General features: G+C 39.1%; 1 protein-coding gene across 9 annotated transcripts in view; it reads right to left on the bottom strand.

Annotated features, from left to right (window-relative positions):
* ARID1B (AT-rich interaction domain 1B) overlaps positions 1-23951 on the bottom strand; it is a 291114-nt gene that overhangs the window by 202941 nt on the left and 64222 nt on the right. For all 9 annotated transcript variants that reach the window (XM_029962868.1, XM_029962870.1, XM_029962869.1 and 6 more), the window contains exon 3: positions 20490-20600. In XM_029962868.1, coding sequence (XP_029818728.1) covers positions 20490-20600 — 111 coding nt within the window. The remainder of the gene's footprint in view (positions 1-20489; positions 20601-23951) is intronic.

Here is a 23951-nt window from a genome sequence, read left to right as displayed (position 1 = left end):
AAACTGTGAACAAAGTGACTATTGGTAAGAACAAGGGGTTTACCACACGATTTTGAGAGGAGTAGACACTTGCACTGTGCGGATCTCTCCACTGCTTGTCAGTGCAGTTCAATTCATGACCCAAAACTTCTCTGCTAATTTTAACCTTGGACCTTACTTCAGCAATGAGTAATAATTTTCTGACATTTTTTTTTGACAGGGACAAAAGGATTCCAGGAGATAGCAAGAAGCTCACTTCCACTTGAGAACTGATCAGACTATTTGAACTCAGTTCTTTAAAAGGTAACATTTTCTCATTATAGAAAAATCTCTGAACATCCCTTTTCAGATCACAACCAAATCATTAGGGCCTGCCACAAAGCCTATTAAAGTCAATGGAAGTCATTCAAAGACTTCAAAGGACTTTGGATCCAGACCTTATGTAAAACATCCAGATGCAGCCCAGCAGCACCTCACGCTGAAAGGGAAGGCTATGCCTGCCAGAGCCAGCCGTGCCGTGTGGTTCCACAGGAACTGGTGCAGGCGGGAGAGCTCAGAGCTGAGCACCTGACACCCAGGCTGTACCCCTGTTGGAGGGCTGTTTTTTGGGCTAGCCCAGGGACCAAGTACCCACTAGCAGCTGGAGTGCATTAGGCAGGCTCCTGGGGCACATTTTTCAGTTTCGTTTCATCCAAAAGGAATCCAGCTCTCTCCCTGCCTGCTGGGTAACGTGAATCAAATGGAAATAGTGCTCAGCCAGGAGAGTCGCTTCAAAAGCCTTGGCCCGATGTGAACCAAATCACTAATACAGTCCCACTCCAGAATCGGACAGCTTGAGCAGCCACTGAAGGAGCAAGGCCAAGTTTCTGTTTCTTAAGGTCCTAAGAGGAACTGAACAGGTTTCCAGAAAAACTGCAGACTTCAGAAGCCGCAGCACAGCAAGTTCCCTCAAGGAAGAGTTCAGTTTACAGCCAGAACTACAGCTTTTTTTCAGTGCTGATTGCTCAATAATCATTATCTGTACTCAGGATGGGTCCTGAGCTTTCAAATGTAATTAAAAAAAAAATGGAATACTAGTGTCCAAAAAATTTTAAATCTAGGACTGAAGTTAAGTGAGATTACTTTCTATGAGAAACTAAGTCTAACTTTCAGAAGTTTCCATGGTCTGGTAATCGAAGACCAGTGGCATCATTATACTATTTCAGGCCTGCGCACAATTTTCTGCAATTTTTTTGGATGGTTGACTAATAAATTATCTAAGTTCTCAGCAGCTCATATTTAACTTTGAAGTGTCTTACTCAGTGTAATTCAAAATACAAGAATACAAAAATATTTCAGTGCTGTCTTTCCCCAAACTGGCTGCAAACCAGTTTTGCTTTTCCAAAAGGCAGAATTTTTAAATTCAGCTGATTTATTTTCAATGTGTAAACAGGCAAACACCCGAAAATTTTAACACACTTTATACAGACTTAATTTTATACTGCAAATAAGAGAAACTAAAAAGTCTTCCCTGCTTTAAGGAATTATACATATTCCACTGATCAGCCCTTCCCCAAGTTAAAACCACGTCTGGTAAAATGTACTAAAAGGAAATTTGTGATGAACTAGAGTGTTTACTGATGTTCAACACTGGTTTAAGTAAATTAACCCTAGAGTAACTGTTAATTATTTTCATAAAATACATTATTATGTTCTGTATCCTGAACAATCACATTCTAATTTAGGATATAGCTCCTTTTCTGAGGTATAAAAGCAAACCTAACATAAAAAAGACATATTAGTGTTGTCTTTTCATTTGATAAGTGAATGAAATTAAAATACAATTTCATTATGGCAGTGCTACAGGAAACAAACACACAAAAAACCACCGGAGCAAAACCAACTACACGCTTAACCTAGTTCCGAAAGGACGTATCAAAACAAAATGACAGTGTTATATCACTATTATTAGCTTTAGAAACGAAGCTTTTAGGAGTAATTTCAATTTTTAGTCCATTACCCTAAATGATGGCATATGTAAAAAGAGCACATACAGAAATGCAGTTTGGAAAAGATTAAGAGATTATTTTAGAAGCAAATCACTCCATAAATAAAGCACAAAAGGAACAGAGCATCATTCAGGAACGGACATCTGTCACCCAAGCAGATACCACATCACACATTCACAGCTTAATTCTGCAAAGTGGAAAAACAAGACTTAAAACAACACATAGAGTCTTACATGCATTACATTTATTTTTAAATTTCTAGTTACCATAAATATCCAGACATCATCAAGAAGTATAAACATTACACAGAGAGGAAATGGTGAGGAATAAAACGAACAAAGAACAGAAGAAAAGAAAATGTCACATGGAGTTGGAAAAATCCAGCCCTATCCTGAGTAGTTCTGCATTTCTTCTAGTGGGGGAGAGAACGAAGAGGGAAGAGAAGTCACATTCAATGTCATCTTGACAGCGACCTCTTATTCAAAAACTATTATTTTTCCATCTTGAATAAGAGAGAACCAAGTGCTCTTCATAATCACATAAATGACCTACCACTCTCTAAGTGCTCTCTCTTAGATCAACAAAGAGCTATCGGAAGCAGAAAGTATTACACACTACTCCCCTGTCGTCTCAATCCAAGTTGTCGGCACAGTTCATCCTACTGTAAGAGAAACCTTGAAAGGCCAAAAGTTTTAGGAAATACACACATCAGACTACCCCTTCTCCTCGAAGCGATCCTTTTAGAACTTTGCAGTGTTAAAATTAAAGAGACATGGGGGAAAATGAAAGTTAAGAGCAGGAGAGGAGAAGCATGATGGGAGTTAACATTTATTTTTCTAGGGGAAGGAAATCAATAGTCTTAAACTGGTGTTTAACAAGGTTTGGAGGAAAGATTTCAGTTGCAGACCATTCCCAAATGCTGCATTTTCAGATGACTTGTGCAATTAACTAACTTAACATAAAGCTTCTTACTGTAAGGCACTCTGCACCAGGATGTAACCTGACAAACTCACCCTTCCCCCCTCTCTGGGTGGAACACAAGAGCCTGTCCCCATAAGGTCAATGGCAAGGCTAAGGATCTTTACTCCAACAGAAGAGCTATTTTGGGGTATTTGTTATGCGTTGTTACATTTATTTTGTTTTCAAGGATGATGGGAGAAATCCCATTCATTTATTTGTCTCCAATTCTTTCTGTATAATTGAACCAGGAAAGTACCCAGAGAAAAAAAATGAAAACTGTATCATGTGAAAGAAAAAAGGGGGAAAAAAACCAAGACACCTCTTTTAGACTACAGCATTACCAAACACACAAATATCTCTCAGAAATGTTGTGCTGCTATTTTGAAATCCAACTGCAAATTACATTAGTTTAATAAAGAAAGAAGGATCTGCTGACTGACTGACTTAGCATGTCAGACCTCAGGTAACTCACAGGGTGGAAATAAGGTGGTAGCCCACAAACCAGATATCCTGCCCTTGTTAATGCAACTGTCCCAAAACATTCCACAACCTCCTGTTCCACCTGTGAAGAACAAGGTGATGATCATGTACAGCAGGGTACTTTTTCCCCTTGGTCACCCAAAAGCTTAGTCAGCAGTGATGAAAGATAACCTTTACCAGTCACGTCAGCCTGAAATACTGACTGTGCAAGAACAATCCATCCAAATCACCCAAAAAGGTGCAAAACAAACTATTTCCAGTAGATGGATTTGCTGGAAATTCAAATCCTCTCAAAGAGAATGTGTGAAACACTGCTGAGAAATGTCATTTGTTGAAATGCTCTGTGTTCACAGGCTGCAATACACACTCAACACTAACTGAAGAGCTGAGGAACAAGAACCATGGCAAGCACTGGGATGGCTCAGAACTCCTTCAAAAACTACATCCATAAATTCACCTCTACTACTACCATAAAGCAAAGGGATTAAGTTTACATTATCAATAGGAGGAACCAACAGGCCATAATGCTTTCTTCTGTTTCTGCAAGGAGAGAGTATAATAAGTCACATAGGAAAAGCAAACACAAGAAAACCCTAGGAGAATCCTTGGATCTGACCTTCTCTCCATTTTCTCCCTCTGTCATCTTTTTTTTTTTTAGCTTCCTGCACAGCTAGCTGTATTGCTGACTGCAGAACACTTAGTGAAGAATGCATAATTACATCTCTTTAACCCCTTACTGTCACAATATATATACTGTGCTTGGATCTGCTTTTTTAATGTTCCCCTTCCCCCAGCAAAAAGAATGAAGAGAATTTGCCAGGGTAGTAAGTTCCCAAAAATATCACTAATATGGTACTATTGCCAAAGATTCCAACCCATACAAATTAAGCCTCTCCACATTATTTTATCACTGGATGCTCTCATGTATTTCTCCCTACTACGCTTTGTTTCAAACTGCTCAAGTACATACACAGTAGAGTCAGTAAAATGCAAGAACATCACCTGAACAAAGGAACATTTCAGGCCCAGTAGCTTCTGTTCACATACTTTTCTATATGAACCTGGCAGTGTTCAAGTGCAGTAAGCTCCTTCCCTTCCATGATATCAATCCCTACTCTGGAAGAGCTTGAGAACCTACTCTTACCTTGGCGACAAGATCTCCCTATGAAATTTCACTCTTCCTCCAATGACTAAAGCAATAACAAATTCTTCAGATTTGTTATTATGTTATTATAAGTAATTATGCATTTTTATGGTATTGGTATGCAATCTCCGGCTACAGTGCTTGTCCTTTCCAAAATTCAAGAACTGACATACTTTGAAACAATGCTTTCTCATGTAAGTAATAAGTATTTTTGTAGACCCTAGTTACTGATGGTAACAGGACAAGAATTTTTTAAAAAATAATTTAAAAAGTGAGAGCTGCAGTGTTTCAATGGATAGGAGACCTGAACTAATAGGCATACGTGACCATAGTGGCAGTCAGATGAAAACAATGGAAAAACAGAGATCCTGACCTAAAAAGACTTAAACAAAAAATGTTCCATAGACTGTAAGCTAATGAGAAGTAGGAGTTTTTTTCTCTAGTTAGTCTCTATTTCCAGCTAGTCAGAGGAATGGCTGGAGGCTTAGAGGTCTGAATACAGATACTACTTACATATGTAACACTGTTTCTAAACAAATTTTTCTTCATTTATGTATGGTTTGCAAATACCTTGTTTTCAGCAAGGCTTCCACCTGTGCTGAAGAATGTGATTATAGCTCAGCAGAAGACTGCAAATGTTACCAAGGAGAGCTGTATTTTCTGGTCGCTATAGGTACAGCATACACTGCTGTTTCACAACAGGTTTACAGACTCTGTCCAAAGAAAAAGGCTCAAACCAGACATTAATATGAAGGAACAGTGTGACAACTGGGTAGAATGAACATTAAGAATTTCTCAGCTTAATCCAAAGCTCACTGAAATCAGTGAAAAAGACTGACTTCAGGAAAGTCAGAAATGGGTCCTCAAAGAATAAGGAGATAAGGAAAAGTAGAGGGGAGTTTATACTCATTAAGAACTGCTGTTCATTGACTGATTTGGTAACAACCACCTGTACAGAAGAGACGCTACTGATGTTTAAGTGTGACACTGGATTTTGCTTCCATGTGGTATTTTTCTTCTAAATAGGTTCTCTAGTCTTTTCTTCTCATTCCAAATCATTGGTATCAAAGACTGGTATCAGCTACAAACAACTAATATACTGTTTGACTGCCACAGAAAAAACTAATACAACATACAGAGCTTTCTGATCTCCTATATATCTTCTATATGTTCCTGTGCATCAGGCATGATTATAATTAAAGTTGAACTGGTTTTAGTTAAAGTATTTTATGTAAATTGTCACAGTTTTATGAAATTAACGGAGATACGACAGCTTACAGCAATGAAAGGTTTAGCCAAAATATCTAAAAAAGAAGAGAGAAAGTGAAAATACCAGGAACTGTGGAAAAACTTGAGGAAGGAATAATTTTAAGTTGTTCTGAATTCTGCAAATACAGCACTAAGAAGAACATTGAGTACCTAAATAATTAAAGTTTATCCTCCTTATTGAAACAGTCCATGTTTGAGAATTCATGTGAGTTTTAATGTTTAATTAAGGGATTTAAACATCGTTTTAAGTGAAAACTCTGTGCAACCTTAACTATGAACCCATGAGGTCACCTCCATAATATATTCATGTTGGGAGATCCAGGACCTGGCTTTTACATAAGTCAGTTACTACAAACACACAGTTCAAATATCAGTCACAAGCACGTGAAAAATCAATTTACAAGGGGATGAAAAAATAAATGTTCTAGGAGATAGGATATGCTAATGAAAATTAGTGTAGTGTGTTTGCTTTTTGTCCACATCCAGGTTTTGGTTTCACATCCAGCAACGGCTGAGACATGTTTATTTAGTGATTAAAAAAGAAAAAAGATTAAGCAGCAACTTTAAAAAGCCCTGTGTAGATAAAGATACGCCTGTTTTATAAGCAATTAGTAATTTCTTATTCATGGAATGTAAACTGTTTTGTCTAATTTTCCCAGAATTTGCAGATTTAAGGGGAATGCAACTCAAAAGATGAAATTCATACCCACAAAGCCAAGAGAGGAGAGTAAGCCTTTAGTCCAGCCTATTTAATCTATGCAGTTGTACAATACTGTATCCACACCTGGAGTAGATTTACCATGATTGGTTTTTTATATATATATTTAGACAGAATTTTAAAAACTTACATCTAAAAGAAAAAACTTAAAAATGTATGTTACTGCCACATTCAACAGTACAACACACTAACTCCAGGCTGGGCTGCAACACAGCCTATAGCTGCTGTTGGCCAGGAGTAGAGATGGGCCTCATGCAGGTCTCAGATGGTCAGGATGTTGGGAACGACTATCCATCTTTCATCTACCCCAGGGCCTGCCTGAGGTAAGAAAGTACATTTCACTTGAGTTTTAGAAGCAGTGATATTTACCAAAGCTGTATGTGGGAGTTGCATGGGTGAAAAGTGGTGTGCAGAACAGACACAGAGCTTTGAGACACCGAGTGCCGAAGGTGGGATGTGGGGTGGGAGAGCAGGAACCTCACACACGCAACCTCCCCACTCAGATACCTGAGCACAGTCTGCAGAAGAGCTGGATAGGGGAAATATATCTCTATGTTTTGGTCCACTGTCCAGAAGTTACAGTCCATCCCACAAGTAGTACCATTTATATCAACATTGCTACATGATATCAATAAAAACAGGACAAAAAAATGAGGAACATTTGCCTTTTCCTGAGATGTCCTTGGAAGTGTTTAGGACAACAGTATCTGTGATAGATACAGACGGACAAAGCAAGGTGCCAATAAGCACCCCATAACAACAAAGTCACAGTTAACAACCGGGAGGGGAGCAGGTTGGGGGAAAATATGAATTCCAGGTTTGCCTGTTAGCCTCCAAGTTTTTAACAGAGAGACCATTTGTGTCAGCAGGGATGACTGAATCCCTGTATCCACAGCACTTGACTGCACTTGGATATATGCCTCCTACTAGAGACTAAAATGAAAGCTATATTTTAGAGCACTGGAAAAGTGAAACAAAGCCTGCAGCTTGTGTTTATAGCAATACTTCTACTTGTCTAGATGTATTACACCAGCTCCATATTAAGAAGAAAGGTGGTAGACATAAATACTGTGTCCCCGGGACTGTTCTGGATTTTTTGGTCCCCAGTCCTTCAACCATGAGGCGCATCTCTCTTGAAGGCTGCCAACAAAAATGCTACATGTAAAGAGTACAGGGTGACAACACTAAGGGCAGAAGAGAAGATGGGCACACGAATTAAAATGCAAAACTCTCCACAGCCTTATCCAAGGCTCATGTGTGCTGATTTCAGCATCAGCTTCAATTAAATTACAGGAACAGACCCATCTGCATTGCCTTCTCAAATGCATCAAAAAAGCAGAATTGTTAAAAAAATAGTTAAAAAAAGAAAAAGAAACCCTTTTGTTGTTTTTGAACACATTAAATGGAAGCAACCAAAACTGCTAAAGGCTTGGCTCCAAGTTTTTGAAGACACGATCGAGGAGACAAAGGGTTAAGTCCTGAAAAATAAAAGAGCAGCAGAGCAAATCTGACTACATGTTTGAAAGGGCCTATAAAATGTTACAAGCAAAACAGGAAAGCTCGTGTTAATAATGCATAAACCAAAGGAGGGGGGAAAAAAGCTACCCATTTAATGGAATAATGCTTTTATCCCCGCAGTTAAAACGAAATAAACCATGGCTATTAATCTGGTACGGCCATGTAAAAGCGCAGTTTTTAAACATTTTCTAAGAGGGGGCAGCTCACGAACCGCTCCGGCGAGCGGGGCCTTGCGAGAGGCCACGCTCGGCGCTAAACACCAGGCTGGGCTCGGCGGAGGCCATTACCCGCCCGTCGCCATGGCGACGCTAACAGAGCGCCCGGCTTCAAAGACAAAGCTGTAATTTCAGACTCACAGCAGCCAGAGGGAGCGGGGAGAGCTCCCTGCCACCGCACCAGCCATTTCAGAAGTGCCCAGGACGGTGCCGAGGCGGCTCGGTCCGGCCAGGGGGAAAGACAACCCGAGCTTGCTACACTGACACGCTTTCGGTTTTATAGTGCCATTCCAACCACCCCCACAACAAAAGTCGTTTTCACTTTTTCATCCCCTGTGAAAAGAGTGGGGACACTTGTGAGATCATCAGTTGAGTGGAGAAAACCCTCAGCGGGAAGAAAAAAGCTCACTCCTAAGTTTTGCCGCTCTGTGGATACTGGCAATAACGAGTAATGGTAGTGCAGAAATAACAGACATTTACTCGGCTTACACACTGTTGTCTCATCAACGTGCTCTTATTAAGCATGACAAAAATATCCACTTGGAAATCAATCTGTAGAGCTAGCAACAGTTTAGTGTGCTGCCCGGGAAGCCGTGGATTCAAGCTCGGATGCACTTTTAAAATCTGCTATACCGAGTCTCCAGGAGGGAGTACAGTTCTTCTCCTAGGTGCCATGTTCCCCACTGCATCACAGCCATGTGACAAAACCGATATTACAGCAATGTATTCCCTTTCGGTTTACTAAACTTGAGTTACCTTGCAAGCCTCTTGGAGAGGAGACAGAGAAGATGGAAAAAAGACAGATCCTTGAACAATCCAACACCTTGAAGTATATTTTTTTTACATTAACACATAGAAAGAGATGTATATAATCTAAATGGTATTACAGCTGTAACTTGGTTACTGTCTAATCTGAAAGAAACCTAACCCTGTTCTTCAGAAATAGAGACATTTTGCTTCCCTTTCTCCCAGTCACAAAAAGTACTGTGAGTTTTTGTATCCTTACCAGAAAGGCACCCTCCCCCTGACAGAGCCCAGAAGTGTCCAGAGACACTTCTAATACTAAAACCCAAATACAGCAGCACAAAGCACACTAGTTAGCCGGCAAACAAACCACCCATACACACACTTCAGCCTATGATGCCGTGTCAGCCTTTGAGCTGACTGGGCCATGGGTGCTGCCAGATGAGCAACAGCACACCCCACCACACCTTGTCCCTGAACCACGTTCTCCCGGTCCATTGGGCCAGCGTGGGCCAGCATTTGTCACTCACCCTTGTAAGGCCGGGAGGTACATACTGCTCACAAGCTCCAACTGGATCCTGTGCATGACTCTGAACCAATAACCCCAGACTGAACTTGGAGAAGCATAAGCTGCCCAATCTGCACTTGTTTAATCATGAATCTCTGAGTTCTGGGGGATAAAACACTCAACTTCTGACAAAACTGAGTCCATGTTATTCAAAGTAAGCACACAGCAATTGAGAGTCTGCAGGAAATTCAATCATACGTAGAAGTGTATAGAGAATGTTTTAGATTGCTGTAAAAGTAGTAATTTTAAAAAGAAAGAATAAAGCAGGAGGCTGGGGGTTTTTTTGTTGTATCTTCTTTTAAATAAACATTTTTTTTAAAAAGTGTCTTTGCATAGCTGATCACATGTTTTGTTTCCAAGTTTCATCTTTAATGGATGTGGGTGGTGGGGAAAAAAAAAAGTGTCAGACTGTAACTCCTTTAATTACACTTCAACTGTGTTGAGTTTCACTGCATGCTGTAAGTGAAGATAGTCCCCAGGCCATGTGGCTAACTGACTATAGCCCTTCATGGAAATGAAAGTCAAGTGATCAAAATTATTACACAGGAGGGGAAGGTTTGTTTTCCTGGCAAAAATAAGGTAAAGAATTTACAGGACTGACTTCAGTCTGACCGGTACTACTGTGAATATAAGCATTAAAAAGCAAGCACTAGAAATCACTGGTTCTAATCAGCAAAAATTAAAGAGCTAAAATGTTTGTAAGTATATGCAAGTACATGCATGGGTGCATTTCTCAGCATTTCGTAGGATCTGATATATAACCTCTGGTTCTTTGTAGAGGAGAAAGACAACTCTCTAGGTAGCCTGAATGGCCCCTCTCACACTGAGCTGTGGTCTCAGCGCTGGAATAACCAATCCTCTGGCCAGAAGCAGCCAAAGACTTCCAGAGCCAAAAAAATCCCTGTATTTCATCATACCTCAGAATAGGAAGAAAAATGCTGTTACTGTGATTTCTAATGGGGCAAAATGTCTAATGAGCCACGCAGGAAGGATCAGCAGTCATTAAAAAACACCATTGGTGTGTATGTGAAGTCTCCCTAAGTTGTCTTTAAGGGCACAAGCAAAACAAAGGAAAGGAATTAATTCAGACTGAGAAAAAATGGACTATAAGAGAATCCAAATGAAGCTATGAGGTGTCACTTAAAAAGACAAAACAAACAAACAAACAAAAACCAAAAAAGCCCCCCCCCAAACCAGACCCCATAGATTTTAAAATTCCACAGCCTTGTTTCAAAAAATTCTGAAGAGCTGTGCTGAAAATTGCACTCAACTTTGCTTTTTTCCCACTTTCATACAGGACGGAAAAAATGAGGTGTCTACGAAGCTTTCATTAAGCCCTATTTGACATGAACTCTAAGTTAAATAAAGAAAAGAAATAATCTGGAGTTTTTCTTCCATCTCCACTCTGCATTGGAGTATTGTAAGAAAAAACTGGTAAGGCTATCAGTTATAAAAGTTTAAAACTAAAAGATAATAGTTTGCATGAAGTTTTATCCCATGCCATAATTAATTAGTTCACTAGGGTCAGTGTCTGTATTTAATCCATACACCATTTTATCTACCTATTTAATCTTACTAAGTTATTTTGACTGTAACAAGTGAGACTAAAAATTTCAGATCACTTCCAGTTCCTTTATTAGCATACTTTTCAAAAGCAAGAACTGGCTATTGTATAGTTTGTAGTTTAAGAAACAGTAATATTTTAGATTCCTTTCACTACCTTTTGTGCAAAATGCATTGGGAAATTTCATCATCTGTGATACTGTAGATGTACATGTGAATCTATGCCTTATTTGATGTCATGAAACAAGCTTTGTTCTTTAAACTAAGTCCGTTACTGTGTATTCAGCAAACCTTACTAAAGCTGACTGATGCATAATGTATTACTACATGCAAACATAAATACAAATGCTCATATATGCTTATCTTTATATTACTTTCCAAAATGATAATAACTTCAACAGGAAGGTGGAAGATAAACTATTATGTGAACCTCCGCCTTGAAGGGAAAAAACAAACCAAAACAAAATAAAACTGCCAAACCCAACACCACACATTGTTATAAATTCATGCTATTTAACTGTGGTATGAAACAAATGATCCAGGATGGTGTATTTTCCTATACTAATGCAATTATTCAAATGTGCCACAAAATTCAGGTCCTAATTCTAATTTAACGCAGTAAGTCTCATTTCACAGGTTAATATGATTAAAAGGGTTATCTACAATTGTCTGCACGGAATGAAAGAGATCAAAAGCCTAAACACTGGGAACTGAAAGTAGCCTTTTCCTGGCATTATCAGCTTTTCTATCTCAATTTCAACACACTATGAAGCTTCATCCTCCAAAATTACATTGCCAATTCAAACAGGACCATCTTTATAAAGTCCTGTGGAAGCAGAACTGTGTTTGGAATTATGTGAGAAATGGCACAGTATAATCTGCATAGTGTTAAAGAACTAATGCAGTGGGTTAAAATAAAAGTTCCTTCCAAAGGCAGAAGCCCCCTCATTTTGTGTGTGTATATACTTTTATTTTAAAGGTAAATTGATAACGGAAACCTATTTACATGAAACACACTTCAGAAGCACTTCTCACCTACAGCCCAATATAGCATAGATGCTATAAAAAACCACCATGTCTCATTGTCTTCAAGAGAAGACTTCACAGGGAACCTGAGATGTATGGTTCCAGCAAAGGAAAGAATGTTTCAGCGGTCTAAGAAGTACAAGACATTAGGTTTAAAGAAAACACATTTGAGAGAAATTTAAAAACCTGTTTCAAACCTCAAAAAACCCTCACACCACCCCATTGCCCCCAAAAAACAAAACAAAACCCCAAACCAACAAAAACCCCTACAATAACAAAAAAAACCCCACTAAAACGTGAATAGCCTCACATACTGCAGGACTGACTTTATCATGATAGTCATAGTCCTATGAAACAAACAGTACATTACAAATACTTCCAATTTACACTGTGATGGCACCTAAAATCCCCAGCAATTATGGACACACCATAAACAATCACACAAAGCACTGTGAAACCTGGCCTAATCTTAACACTATTGACCGTGACTGCAAAAACATCTGCTCACACAGAAACAGCAGCTGACCAGCACCACTCAGGAGTAAGCTTCACATCAAAGACTGGTAACGTTTTTTTTTAAACATGAAAGCTGCAACAATAGCACCAGAAACCAACACATTCCCAGCAAACAGGAGTGGATGGAGGAAGAAAAAGAAAAGGCATCTACTGCTAGGCTTCAGATATTGCTGGTCAGAGTGAGTTACTGTGTTTAGCCAAGGTTATGAAGTTGAGGTCATACTTCACAAGGGTTGGTAAGCACAAGTAAAGGAGTCATTTGGAAAAAAAATCCTATCTTACAGGAATACTTGTGGTAAAAATAAAAGAAAGAAAAAACATTTACAGTGTCTCAGGTACTTCCTGAAATAGTATTCAAGTGAGTAATACTTCTTTGTCTTACTTTCTATGTCGTAATCCCAGTGTTCACACAGGCATGAACAAAGACATGCACCAGTGAATACATTAAGCTTTGGAATTTATACTATGCTATCAACTCAAAATTTACAAATAACCAAGCAGATAAGACATGCATGCTTTTATATACTATATATGTATGTACACACATTGTGTAAAATGTTCAAACAATAAAAATTAATCCCCAAATAAAAAAAACCAAACTCCTGCCATTTTAGAGATAGATTCCCAAATGCAGAACCTAAAGGCACTGACGTGGAAATTTAGGCAGATTAAAAGGACATCTAGTACAGTTACAGCCTCTGCAGCAGGTACATCTGAGCCATGCATGCAGAGGCATCCATGCTACTACAGTTTACGGACTTGCATATTAAAGTAACCTCGGGGGCTTTCGGCTTGCCTCTCATTTCAAGCTGCAGGCTTTGGTGGTTCAGGGGCTACCACAAGCACAGTTCAGTCGCCCCTGGCTAAGGGAGCAGCACCCTCTCTGGAAGGGATCAACCTGAGGCAGGGGGTGGGAAGGAAATAAAAAATTAAATCCTTCAACCACCCAAATCAAATCTAGCTTCTTTAATTTCTGAATGAACACCAATACTATTCTGGTATTTGGAGGTATATGACGTAACTACTCATAGCTTCGAAAGCGCTGCAGGAAAAAAAGCTACCAATACTTCCAATATTCCACTTAGGACAACACTGGCCTATTTGAATACAAGCTTCTGCAACTTTAACCACTACTGGGATCTGTAATTCCTTAGCAGCTTTCCCATGTAAGTTTCATGTAGAGGTCAGACTAAATATTTCTTTTTGCATTTGTAAATTTTTTTTGATCATAAATTAGCAATTTAGTTATTACAGGGATATTGTAAACATTGTAAAGGTAAAGTATTTTGAAGCCAGTAAAAATAATGAATAGCTAAGGATTTTTTTACAGTACTTAGTGAAATTACTTTTTATACTTCAATAACAACCTAAAACTGTTCTTTTAAATAAATATGATCAATTTATCAAGAAAAACCAATTAATTCTGTAAAGCACAAAACATAAATTAATAACAACAGGACCTTCTCTTCACACTACCAATATTAAAATTAATATAAGAATACTTAATTCAAGCATCTACAATTTTGGTTTCAGTGTTTCGGTTTATGCCCAGGGCTGCTCCGCGCTGCTTTAATTCTACTTTTCCCCAAAAATGGGACTTAATTTACAAGTTGACTCTAGGACAATGAATCACTTTGATCACCTTACATGAAATCCTAGTTTAACTGAAGTCAAATGTAAAATGAGCACGAACATTTAGTGGGCTAGGATTTTCAACGACACACACAAAGTTCATGCCCCCAATAACATCAGCGATGTCAGTGGTGTTGCAGTGGCTAGTGCTGCATTTGACCCACTATTCTGACTGGCAGCAGGACACAAATGGGAGACCACGTAAGGAATCTGTATGTGCACCCACAGCAGCTATAGAGCCTGCTTGGCACCTCAGAAACACACAGAAATACGTACACTTGATGTCTCTATACATATGTGTTGTATGAAACTGGTTCTACCTACAGGTTTATTACAAGGAATGTCAAGAAGAAAAAAAAAACCCTAGCAGCTGCACTTGATTCAGAATTAAAATGACTTGGAAAAAATAGCAGCTTCTTCCAACTCTGCGCATAAAGGCTAAGAAAAGCCTTTGAGATAGCTTAGTCACTTCTTTGCAACTTGAAGCTTTTTTCCTTTTATTCCAAGCTTAAACAAAGTTCAGTGGGGCATCAAACTGCCTCAGTTTTAAATTACAGTCTGTACTTTAAAATAGAATGCATGCACCACATGTTCCTGAAGCTAGAGGGTGGGAGTGTTATTCACTGAAAATTGAAGGCTTTTTGAGTCAATAATCTTCTTTCACAGAGTAACAATTTTCAGCTAAAATTTCTTGACCCAAACAAAGGAAAACAAGATCATTCAGTTATTTTACAACATTGCAGAAAAGAGAAAGAAAAGTGGGAAAGAGGCACACCAGTTTTATCCTACTTGATGTAAAAACAATGGACAATTTAATTCACAAATATTACATACTCACATTTCTTTCTTGTTCATGGTTTAATACACTCCCAAACAGATATTTTCAGGCAGAGATGCGAATAACTAGAGGACAGATTTGCTATCATGTACTACATGCATCTATCAACTGGCAACAGCATTTGCCTCCCAAGAATTATAAAGAATCCATTTACAGAATTTTTTTCCTCTTTCTTCTCAAATCACAAGCAATACTCTGTATTTTTAAAATAGCACTTAAATTTAGATCAGGCTTTCTAATTTGCTTACCTGCAAAGAATTCAACAAGGATTACAAAAAAAGGAAGGTCGCTGCACTAGGCTCTCTTTTAGTACTGGTTTGTCCTTACCAGAAGGGCTACAGTGGTAATCAATATTTACATTATGGTAGCATCTACAAGCCCAATCATGATTAGTGCCTACTGGACTAAGCTGAGTATAAATGTCACCAGAGTCCCTCATCCCAGTAGTTTAATCTCTGAGAAAAGAAGAGTTACCTCCTGCTAACTCTAAACCACATTTGCTCAGGTAATGCTGGGACGTGTTTTCCTGTCTATTGACTTCAGCCATTAATGTTTAATTGTTTGGGGAGTACTGTTTTTTGAGATGAGTTCCCAGATACTTCATATTCTAGAAGTGAGACACAGAATGTGGACTCCCCAACCATCCCACATATTTTCCTCATAACCTACACCTGTTGAGATCCATATGAAATGATGATGTTCCATGAGCCAATTATATCTAACCTTGAATTTAGTTTACTACTAGTTCCCAACAGAGGTCCTCTGAAATCTAATTTAGTACCCTCCTTCTACAACAAAAAAGGTGTGTCAACCAGAGGAAAAAACTGTCCAGCACCTAAACATCTTTCAGGGCTCATTGAAATGAGGTAAAATAGAACTATGAAGCATTTAATAAAATCAGGAAGGGATTGCTGATGTGCTGTTTTCCACAGTGCCAAGCATAATGAAACTAGGCAACTGATATCTTAAAAAATTTATCTGCTTGGCACTGAAGCTCATACAACTACAGAGGTTGTAGAACCACAACCAAACTTCTCAGATCACAGCACTGCACAAGATACAAGCGGCATTCTATCTTCACTGCTGCCTACTATTTTGTTTTGCATAGGAATTGCTCTGCCTCCATGGAAAGACCCAGTGAATAAGTGATGTCACAGAATGAATCCATAAACTCAGAATTCTGAATGATCTAGTAGAATAGTGATTCCCTCAAATCCACATACAACCTTCCCCCTTCAACACTGGATGACCTCCAGTAAGCACAAGATAAACCTAAGTTACAAGACTAAAGCCACATTTTCCCTACAGTTTACATGGATGCAGGTGAGGACCAGCACAAGCCCACCTTGACTGTGGCCTCCAGCCATGCATGTTCACACCTCCACACTTATACACTCATGGATTGCCTTGCATAAAACAGCTTAGGGATGGGAACTGGCAGAAAACTTACCTTACAAAAAGAAGTGAACTGTCTTCTGTCTGTCTGTGGCTCTATGACTGCTGCAGGGCCTAGTTGTGAACACTGGGATCTGCTGTGCCACCATGTCTCAGCTGACAGGATAACAGCATCTCAAGCCCTTCCAGCAGGATCATACAGTCCTCTAGGCTGTGGCTAAAATCAAAGCTGCTCCAGTCCCCACTGTCTGTCCCCTTTCCCGTCACAGCTTCTGATTCCCACCTCCTCTTCTGAGGTACCACTGATGCCCACACAATTGCACAGTGATTCAGTCAAAAACTAATCCAGAAACAGAGAGGTTATTTCCCATCTGGTTCAGTTCCCCAGATCAAATCTACTGGCCAGTCCCAGGAAAGGCAGTGGAGGAGATGGGACAGCACAGATGTGGGGCACACAGCAGGACTGCAGCTGCCCTGGCTTTAAATGGCTCAAAGCAGTTGCAGAACTTTACCTGTAGGTTGCAACAAAAAAACATTAGCAGAAACCTGTCTTTCAAAAGCATAGAAACCTTGGATAGGCCATTCAACCTCACACCTCAAACAAGCGCAATGGGCAAAAAAAAACGGGCCTTATTAAAACAAAACAAAGTAATAGCAAACCCACCAATGCCTACCTGTAAAGACTTTAATACTCATACCAATAAAAAAATTAAATTAATTTATGTTTTCTGCACCTCACTCTATCAACACAATCCAATGTGAACATTTAGAAATGTACTCATTAAAGACAAAATAAAGGATTAGTCTTTATAGACACACACAGCCTACTGCTGACACAAGCTCCTTTACTGCAACAACAAATCTGCAGATGTATCATTTGGAATTTTTTTCCTGTAAGTCTGCTCTAGCTTTCTCACAATAGCAGAAATGTGTATTTTACTATTATCCCTTAAGTCTTGATAAATATGTTCTGTAGTAGCTGTTCTCCAGACAATTTCATTTAGGCCTCTTCCCCTTTATTCCTCTACTCTAATAGAGAACAGTTTCTATTTATGACTTCCTTTCCTTCACAGAGTACCTAACTCCCATGTTTTCTCAAAGGCTTGAGATTTCCTTCTAATTGTGACCCCAGCAAAAGTGCTTAGAGCACTATTCTGTGCAACTTTTCATTTGGGCTCTCAGTGACTCCACACGGTCAGAGATCCACAGGTCAAACCCTCCAGATATCAGAGGAGTTAGGAGAAGGAAAGCAAGCATTGTATAGAATCTGACAGGCCATTAGAAGTAGCTAATAAAGCCATATTTTGTTTGTAGCCATTTGTTACCAACCCACATTACAAATTCGTCCGCTTTGAACTTTATGGGAACATTCATGCCAGGACTTTTATATACAATGTGTGAAGGAAACGGAACAACTATTGAGCTGTTTAGCTGAGCTTACTGTGTCACAAACCTGCTGAAAAAACTCCCCCCAAAGGGTGACACAAGCCAGCATTCAGTGCTGCAGAAAGTGGCCAGCTCCTCTTCGAATCTATCAAAGGGAAACTCTTTTTCAAAGCCACATCAGAGAAAACCATTCACCATTTAGTATTACATCTCTTTTGTTGGTTTTTGACACTTGTATAAGCTTGCTATGTAGCTGCTGTGATTCTACACAATGCCCTTAAGAAATAAAAAGATAACGGGCAAATAGTATAAATACCAGAATACCATGAAACAAAACATAACTAAATTTTATTAAAAGCCTAACCCACTGCTATAACTTCAAGCTTCACTGTACAAAGACAAGTTACTGATTACTACCCTGAAGAACCACATTACCTTGAAAACAAGCTTCAGAAGCCATATTTAGTATGCCAAAATGAAGCTAACTAGGAATGCTAAACAAGGGATAGTGATAAAGGGTTTTCATAAGCAGTCCAAAACATAATACAGAACTCTCCTGTTTCAGGAAAAAAAACACCATGTTCATATATGGTCAAGCCATCACCCAAAACAGACTTATATTAAAGCCTTTATCTTGTTCACCATATCTTGAATGTATGGATTATTCCTAATTTCTAAGACATCTTCCTTGGATGTAAAATGACTGGGAGTTTGTTGACATGATCAAAAAAAACCTTTGTCTCTATATACAAAGGATTGAAGTTGTTTTTAGATTGAAAAAGAAAACAAACAAACAAAAATCCCACACCAAAACCAAAATAAAATACAAAATTATAATATACTCCATTCCCCTCCATATGAAAACAGCAGGGTTTTTGAGTATATAAAGTGCTCTCTGGTTATGCATCACCGCTTTTCAGTAACGAAGTGTCTCAATAACAGCATTTGGGACCAACTTAGAGTTTAAACTATGTGGCCAAAATGGTTAACATTCACTGTTAATACTACCAGCTTACCCATACCTAGAATAATTATGAGCTACTAAATATACCAAACACTCAGGGACACAGATAATACCCAATACTCTGCTTAGATATCATAATGCTGGAGATAGGACAGAGCATGGATTAAAAGTAGGACAATTATTTGAGAAAAAACACAGGCAAATGAGCAGAACATTAGTTGATAAATAACTTTACTTCTCCTTACCCTAATAAACACTGTTCATGAAAAACTGGGAGGTTAAAAGTCTCTTTTAATATCTCTGCTTTTTAAACTGGGTAGTTGTTGCCAAAACAGTTCAATGTCCACAGTAGCTACTATTTTTAAGGTAAATGCCAACATTCATTTCTGAGACCTGTTCAGAGAAATTAGTCTGTTTAAAAAAGGGTTCCTGAAAACCTGTCAAATTAATACTAGGTTCAAAGCAAATTGGTACTCTTCTTACACCAGTTTCCATAGCTTCTCCTGAGACATGCATGTCTCACATGTCATGTAAAGAATTTGTGGCACATACACTCTCCTAGGTGCCAAAGATGTAACTTTGAAATACTATGTTTATTTCCCTATTTTTAGGGATTTACAATCATGCCATGTGCCAGAGGTAAAATATACACCATACTACCAGATTTCACAAATACATTTGGTATCTTAATATGGTAAACTCTTTAGAGAGATCCAACTGCAAATGAATACATATCCACTGAACTGCAGGAAATATCCTATATGCTTATGATACAATATTCCAAGCCAGAGCACACAGTTTATAAAGTTTATATAGTTTCATCATTTAAGCTGAACATATTCTAGTTGGTTTAAATTCATACTGGTTTAGTACCAACAAACAAGAAAATCCCCAAACCACAAGGGGCACACAAAGACAAAGCTGAGTACTTTGTCTATTATAGTGAAATAAGACCTTCAAAAATGCAAGTAGCTGCAATGTCTTCACAAAGTATATTCCTTCGTGCCCCTTCACCCACAGCAGAATGTGTAGAGCTCAGAAAAACTAAGAAATATTAGTACAAAGTAATCTCCTAATCAAAAGATCAACCTAGTCTAAGTATCACTGTCATTCCTGCTTCTACATTTCTGTAGTAATAGATAGTAGCAGAATTAACATGCCAATCTCATTACTGCTCAGGGTTTGGAGCAAATAACTCCTGGTTACAGTATTCTAAACCAGAATCTACTGAAAACATTTGAAAAGGGCACAGAAAAAAGCCTCCTCCTCACCAGATTGGTTTGTGCAAGTATGGAATTCCTAAAGCTAAAAAAAAATTAATCAATCCATTTCCTCTATACAAATATACGTGTGCACAAGCACAAAATATGCATGTACATAAACAGTGCTGCTTTGAACCAGAACAAGCCTAAGCAAAGTCCACTCATATACAAACTGTCAGTTCTCACATTTTTTAAAACAATTTTTCATCAACTTTGTTTAAGATTTCTTCTTTCAGTATTTCTCATCTGCTCATCCGAGATACAATGAAATGCTATGTAAAATGCCTTCATTTTAAAATACTGAAACAAACATTATTTTCTTACTGGTAAGCTTGACGGTCTTTCTTGCTGGATTAGATTCAAGTCTTCATGGTTAGGCTTTCCTGGTGCCATAGGGGGTTGAGATCTGGTTCCATAGCCTTCCTGAGACATGTCCTGCAATAACAGTTGTAAAAAAATTATTAACTTGACTCAGTAATTACAATTAAATACATATCACAGAAGGGTGAAAATATAACAGCTGAGTGATGATGGTTTCTTTGGTCAGAAGTGTTTACTAGTTAAAGCTTTTTGATAGAAATATCAAGCCCACACAGGTACCACTATGACATATGCTGTTTGTAAAGAAATCCAGGGAGCTGAGATGCATGCCAACATCCAGCAGGGACTCACACCCCTGGAACAGGGGGAAACACACAAAACCAAACCTCTTAAATAAACAACCCCCTTTTACTGTAAAAGAATAAGTAGCAAGCATGAACATTCATCCTACTCTGAGGTATATTCTCAGGCGTTTTGATGAAGTACTGAGCCAGGTGGAAGACTAGACTTGAAAATAAGATTGCAATCACGCTGTGTAATCAGACTCCTGCAACAACCCTGGATTTACCATCGCTGCTACTGGCGCAACTTTCAAACACTGGCTATCAGGTCATAGCACACAATGCAGCTGCTGCATCTGCTGGGGGCATGCTGCATCTGAAGGGTTAGAAGGCAAGTGTATTTGATCAAGAATAGCTCCAAAGCCTGTACCAGTAACATGGAGATTTTCCTCCCTGCACGAGCCCAGGTAGGCTTAGGTAATGGCCTAACACAACATCCACCATACACAGGCGGGGGGAGCAACAAAACAACCTCCCATGAGCCATCCCCCATCCTCCAGCACAAGCTTACTTCACATGCAGAAATAGTTGCCCATTGCAAAGCCTTAAATTCAGGCTTCATTTTAGCTACGATAGCAGCTTCTACAGCAACTTCTTCAAGGAAAACAACAGAAAGCACAGTACTGACTTCAGCATGTGTTACTGGCAGGGAAAGTTGAAGAACCAGTTCCTGACTGCTAGAAAAGATATCTTGCCTTTTTCTTCGTTGTTTTTAAATTGTTTAATTTTCCTCTCCCCCTCACGAGCTTACTACCAGTTCAGCTTGCTTCAGCCATCCTCAGACCTTTAGTTTTCAGGGATACCTAAAGCAGGTGGGTGCTGCAGGCACAAGGGGCAGGGGAAGCTGTCCTCTGCCCCACCCCACTATCACCTTGCTGCTGCCTGTGTGGGGCTGCTCAGGCAGCCCAGTGCCCACAGCCACAGCTGCAGCTCACGCAGAGACTCCAGGAGGCAGCTGGCTGGCAGAGCAGGAAAGCTTTCTGTCTCTGGTTTTAGCCCAGCTTCTGACAGAGAGAAATTTGTTAACAACTGTACCGTTTCCATTCAGCCCCTTCCACCCATCTGGGACTCTCCCAAATTATTTTAAGGGATGTAGAAAATTCAATGGGGCTAATAAAACAAACCCCAACAAACCTGATACGATATAAACCCAGCAATAAATGATCCTATCCCTAAGCCTGTGCCAAGTAAAATCAAGAAACACTTAAAAGGCCAGCACTTCAATGTGGTTACCAGCAGAGGGTAACAATTAGGCTTAAGGGTGACAAAGGCTGATGGCTGAATGATTATTATCCCCTGTGACCCCCCACACTCCCCCCCGCCCAGATTTCCACTTGTCACACAGCTCTCCTGCTGCGCACACCAGCAGGTTCCTGTGGATTAACAGTGAGGTTTAAAATCAACAAATGGCACAAGGCCTCCATTCAGCAGCCTTCACCCCAGTACAAAGGAGTAGAAAGGTGCAGGACAGCTTCACAATAGGCAAACAAATGAGCAAACCTCTGCTTTCCTTTTTATTTAAAAACGCGCAGGCACATACACACACACACACACACACACACACACCACGCTCACGCACGCTGGGGGCTGTCACTGCGCAGGCATTCCTAATAAACCTGGCAACCCCAGATTTCAACTTCCAGTTCAGCATTCGATGTCATTCTTCCTAATTCTTAAAAAAATACACCAAATTAAAACCACTTGTCAAAACAACAACAACAAGAAAACCACACAGAAATACCAAGAGTGGTGAAAAAGGATAAATGGAATATTCAGTTTAGGAGATGTCATTGTAGAAACACAATTGTTCCTTTTCCCAAACAGACACTACAGGAATTTGCTGGGGAGCAAAACGTGTTTTATATTTTGAAAAATCAAGAGCTATCACTTCCTTATGAAGTACCAAGCATTTTTTCCCACAGGTTTAAAAGATTTTAACCTTACTTCCTACTGAAATTTCCAGGGACACTGGCGCAGGAGAGGGAAGAGACAGCATGCTTTCTCTTGAGAAATACTGCAGGTTGAATGGAATTTACTTTTACCTGGGTATTTGAAGACTATGTATGAAATGTCTTTCCTCACACTGAAGAGCACATTAAAAACTTCAGACATGACACCTTTTGTATTTTTAAACACACATTTTTATAGTCTTCTTTCTGACTGTGGAAAAAATCAAATCCATTTGCTCTATTCTAGATGAGGTTTGGAAACATGCAGAAATTAGTGTTTGTTAATGATGCAGGCACCTGTGCATTCCAAATGGGACTGAGATCACAAACTCATTCTTACATTCTCCGTAAAGCTGTGTAGATATGTTGATCACTGGAAACTTGGAAAGCAGCTCTTGAGAAGTAAAGAATCAGTTTGTTCTCAGTAAGCTGCAAGCATGGGAATCTCCCGGATGAAATATGCATGGGACTGTGTGTATAATTTTATGTGTTTATACATATGCATTGTCCAATAAAAACAGTCCATTTATATACTAAACATAATGATTAAATAATAGCATATTTCACTAAGAGGTTGGCTTCATAACGAAAATAGCGCTTAGTATCATTTTCACTGAAAAACAGAAGAGAGAAAATCCCTACTGCCTTTCTTCAGTTCCACATTTGGAAATACTGTTAATATACAGCGTATGACAGAATAGCTACAACAGATTTTGAGAGATAAGTAAGAAATAAGGACAGCAGTATTAGGGTAAATTGTCTGTCATGGAAGAAATGCGTGGTACTGGCAATTCTCACCTGCATCTTTGAAAGGTCATTTTTCTTTCTAGCATCTAGGAATAGATTTATTGGGGACTGAACAGAGGGAACATAAGGGGAAGAGGAACATGTCACCAAGTGTTGTTCTAAGTCACGGCTGAGGAATTCCCCATTGATACTGGGATTCCTGATTTTTTTTCATTTGACTCCCAGTATTTCATCCACCACTAACATTGGTTTTCAAAGCAAAGCTTATGATTTTTTATGAATCACAGAAAATTCATGTACTTAAGAGAGAAATCCAGGCTTTTATAAACAGAAGGCTACAAGTTTCCACTCAGAACTTCCCAACTGGGCACAAACCCAATCATATCATAGCTGTTACAGCACAAACTGTCAACAAAGTTATTTTATAA

Source organism: Manacus vitellinus, unplaced genomic scaffold (assembly GCF_001715985.3).
Source record: "Manacus vitellinus isolate BGI_N305 unplaced genomic scaffold, ASM171598v3 scaffold_4_pilon, whole genome shotgun sequence".
Lineage (NCBI taxonomy): Eukaryota > Metazoa > Chordata > Aves > Passeriformes > Pipridae > Manacus > Manacus vitellinus.
The sequence above is the reverse complement of the archived record's forward strand: the minus strand, read 5'-3'. Positions and strand labels throughout refer to the sequence as shown.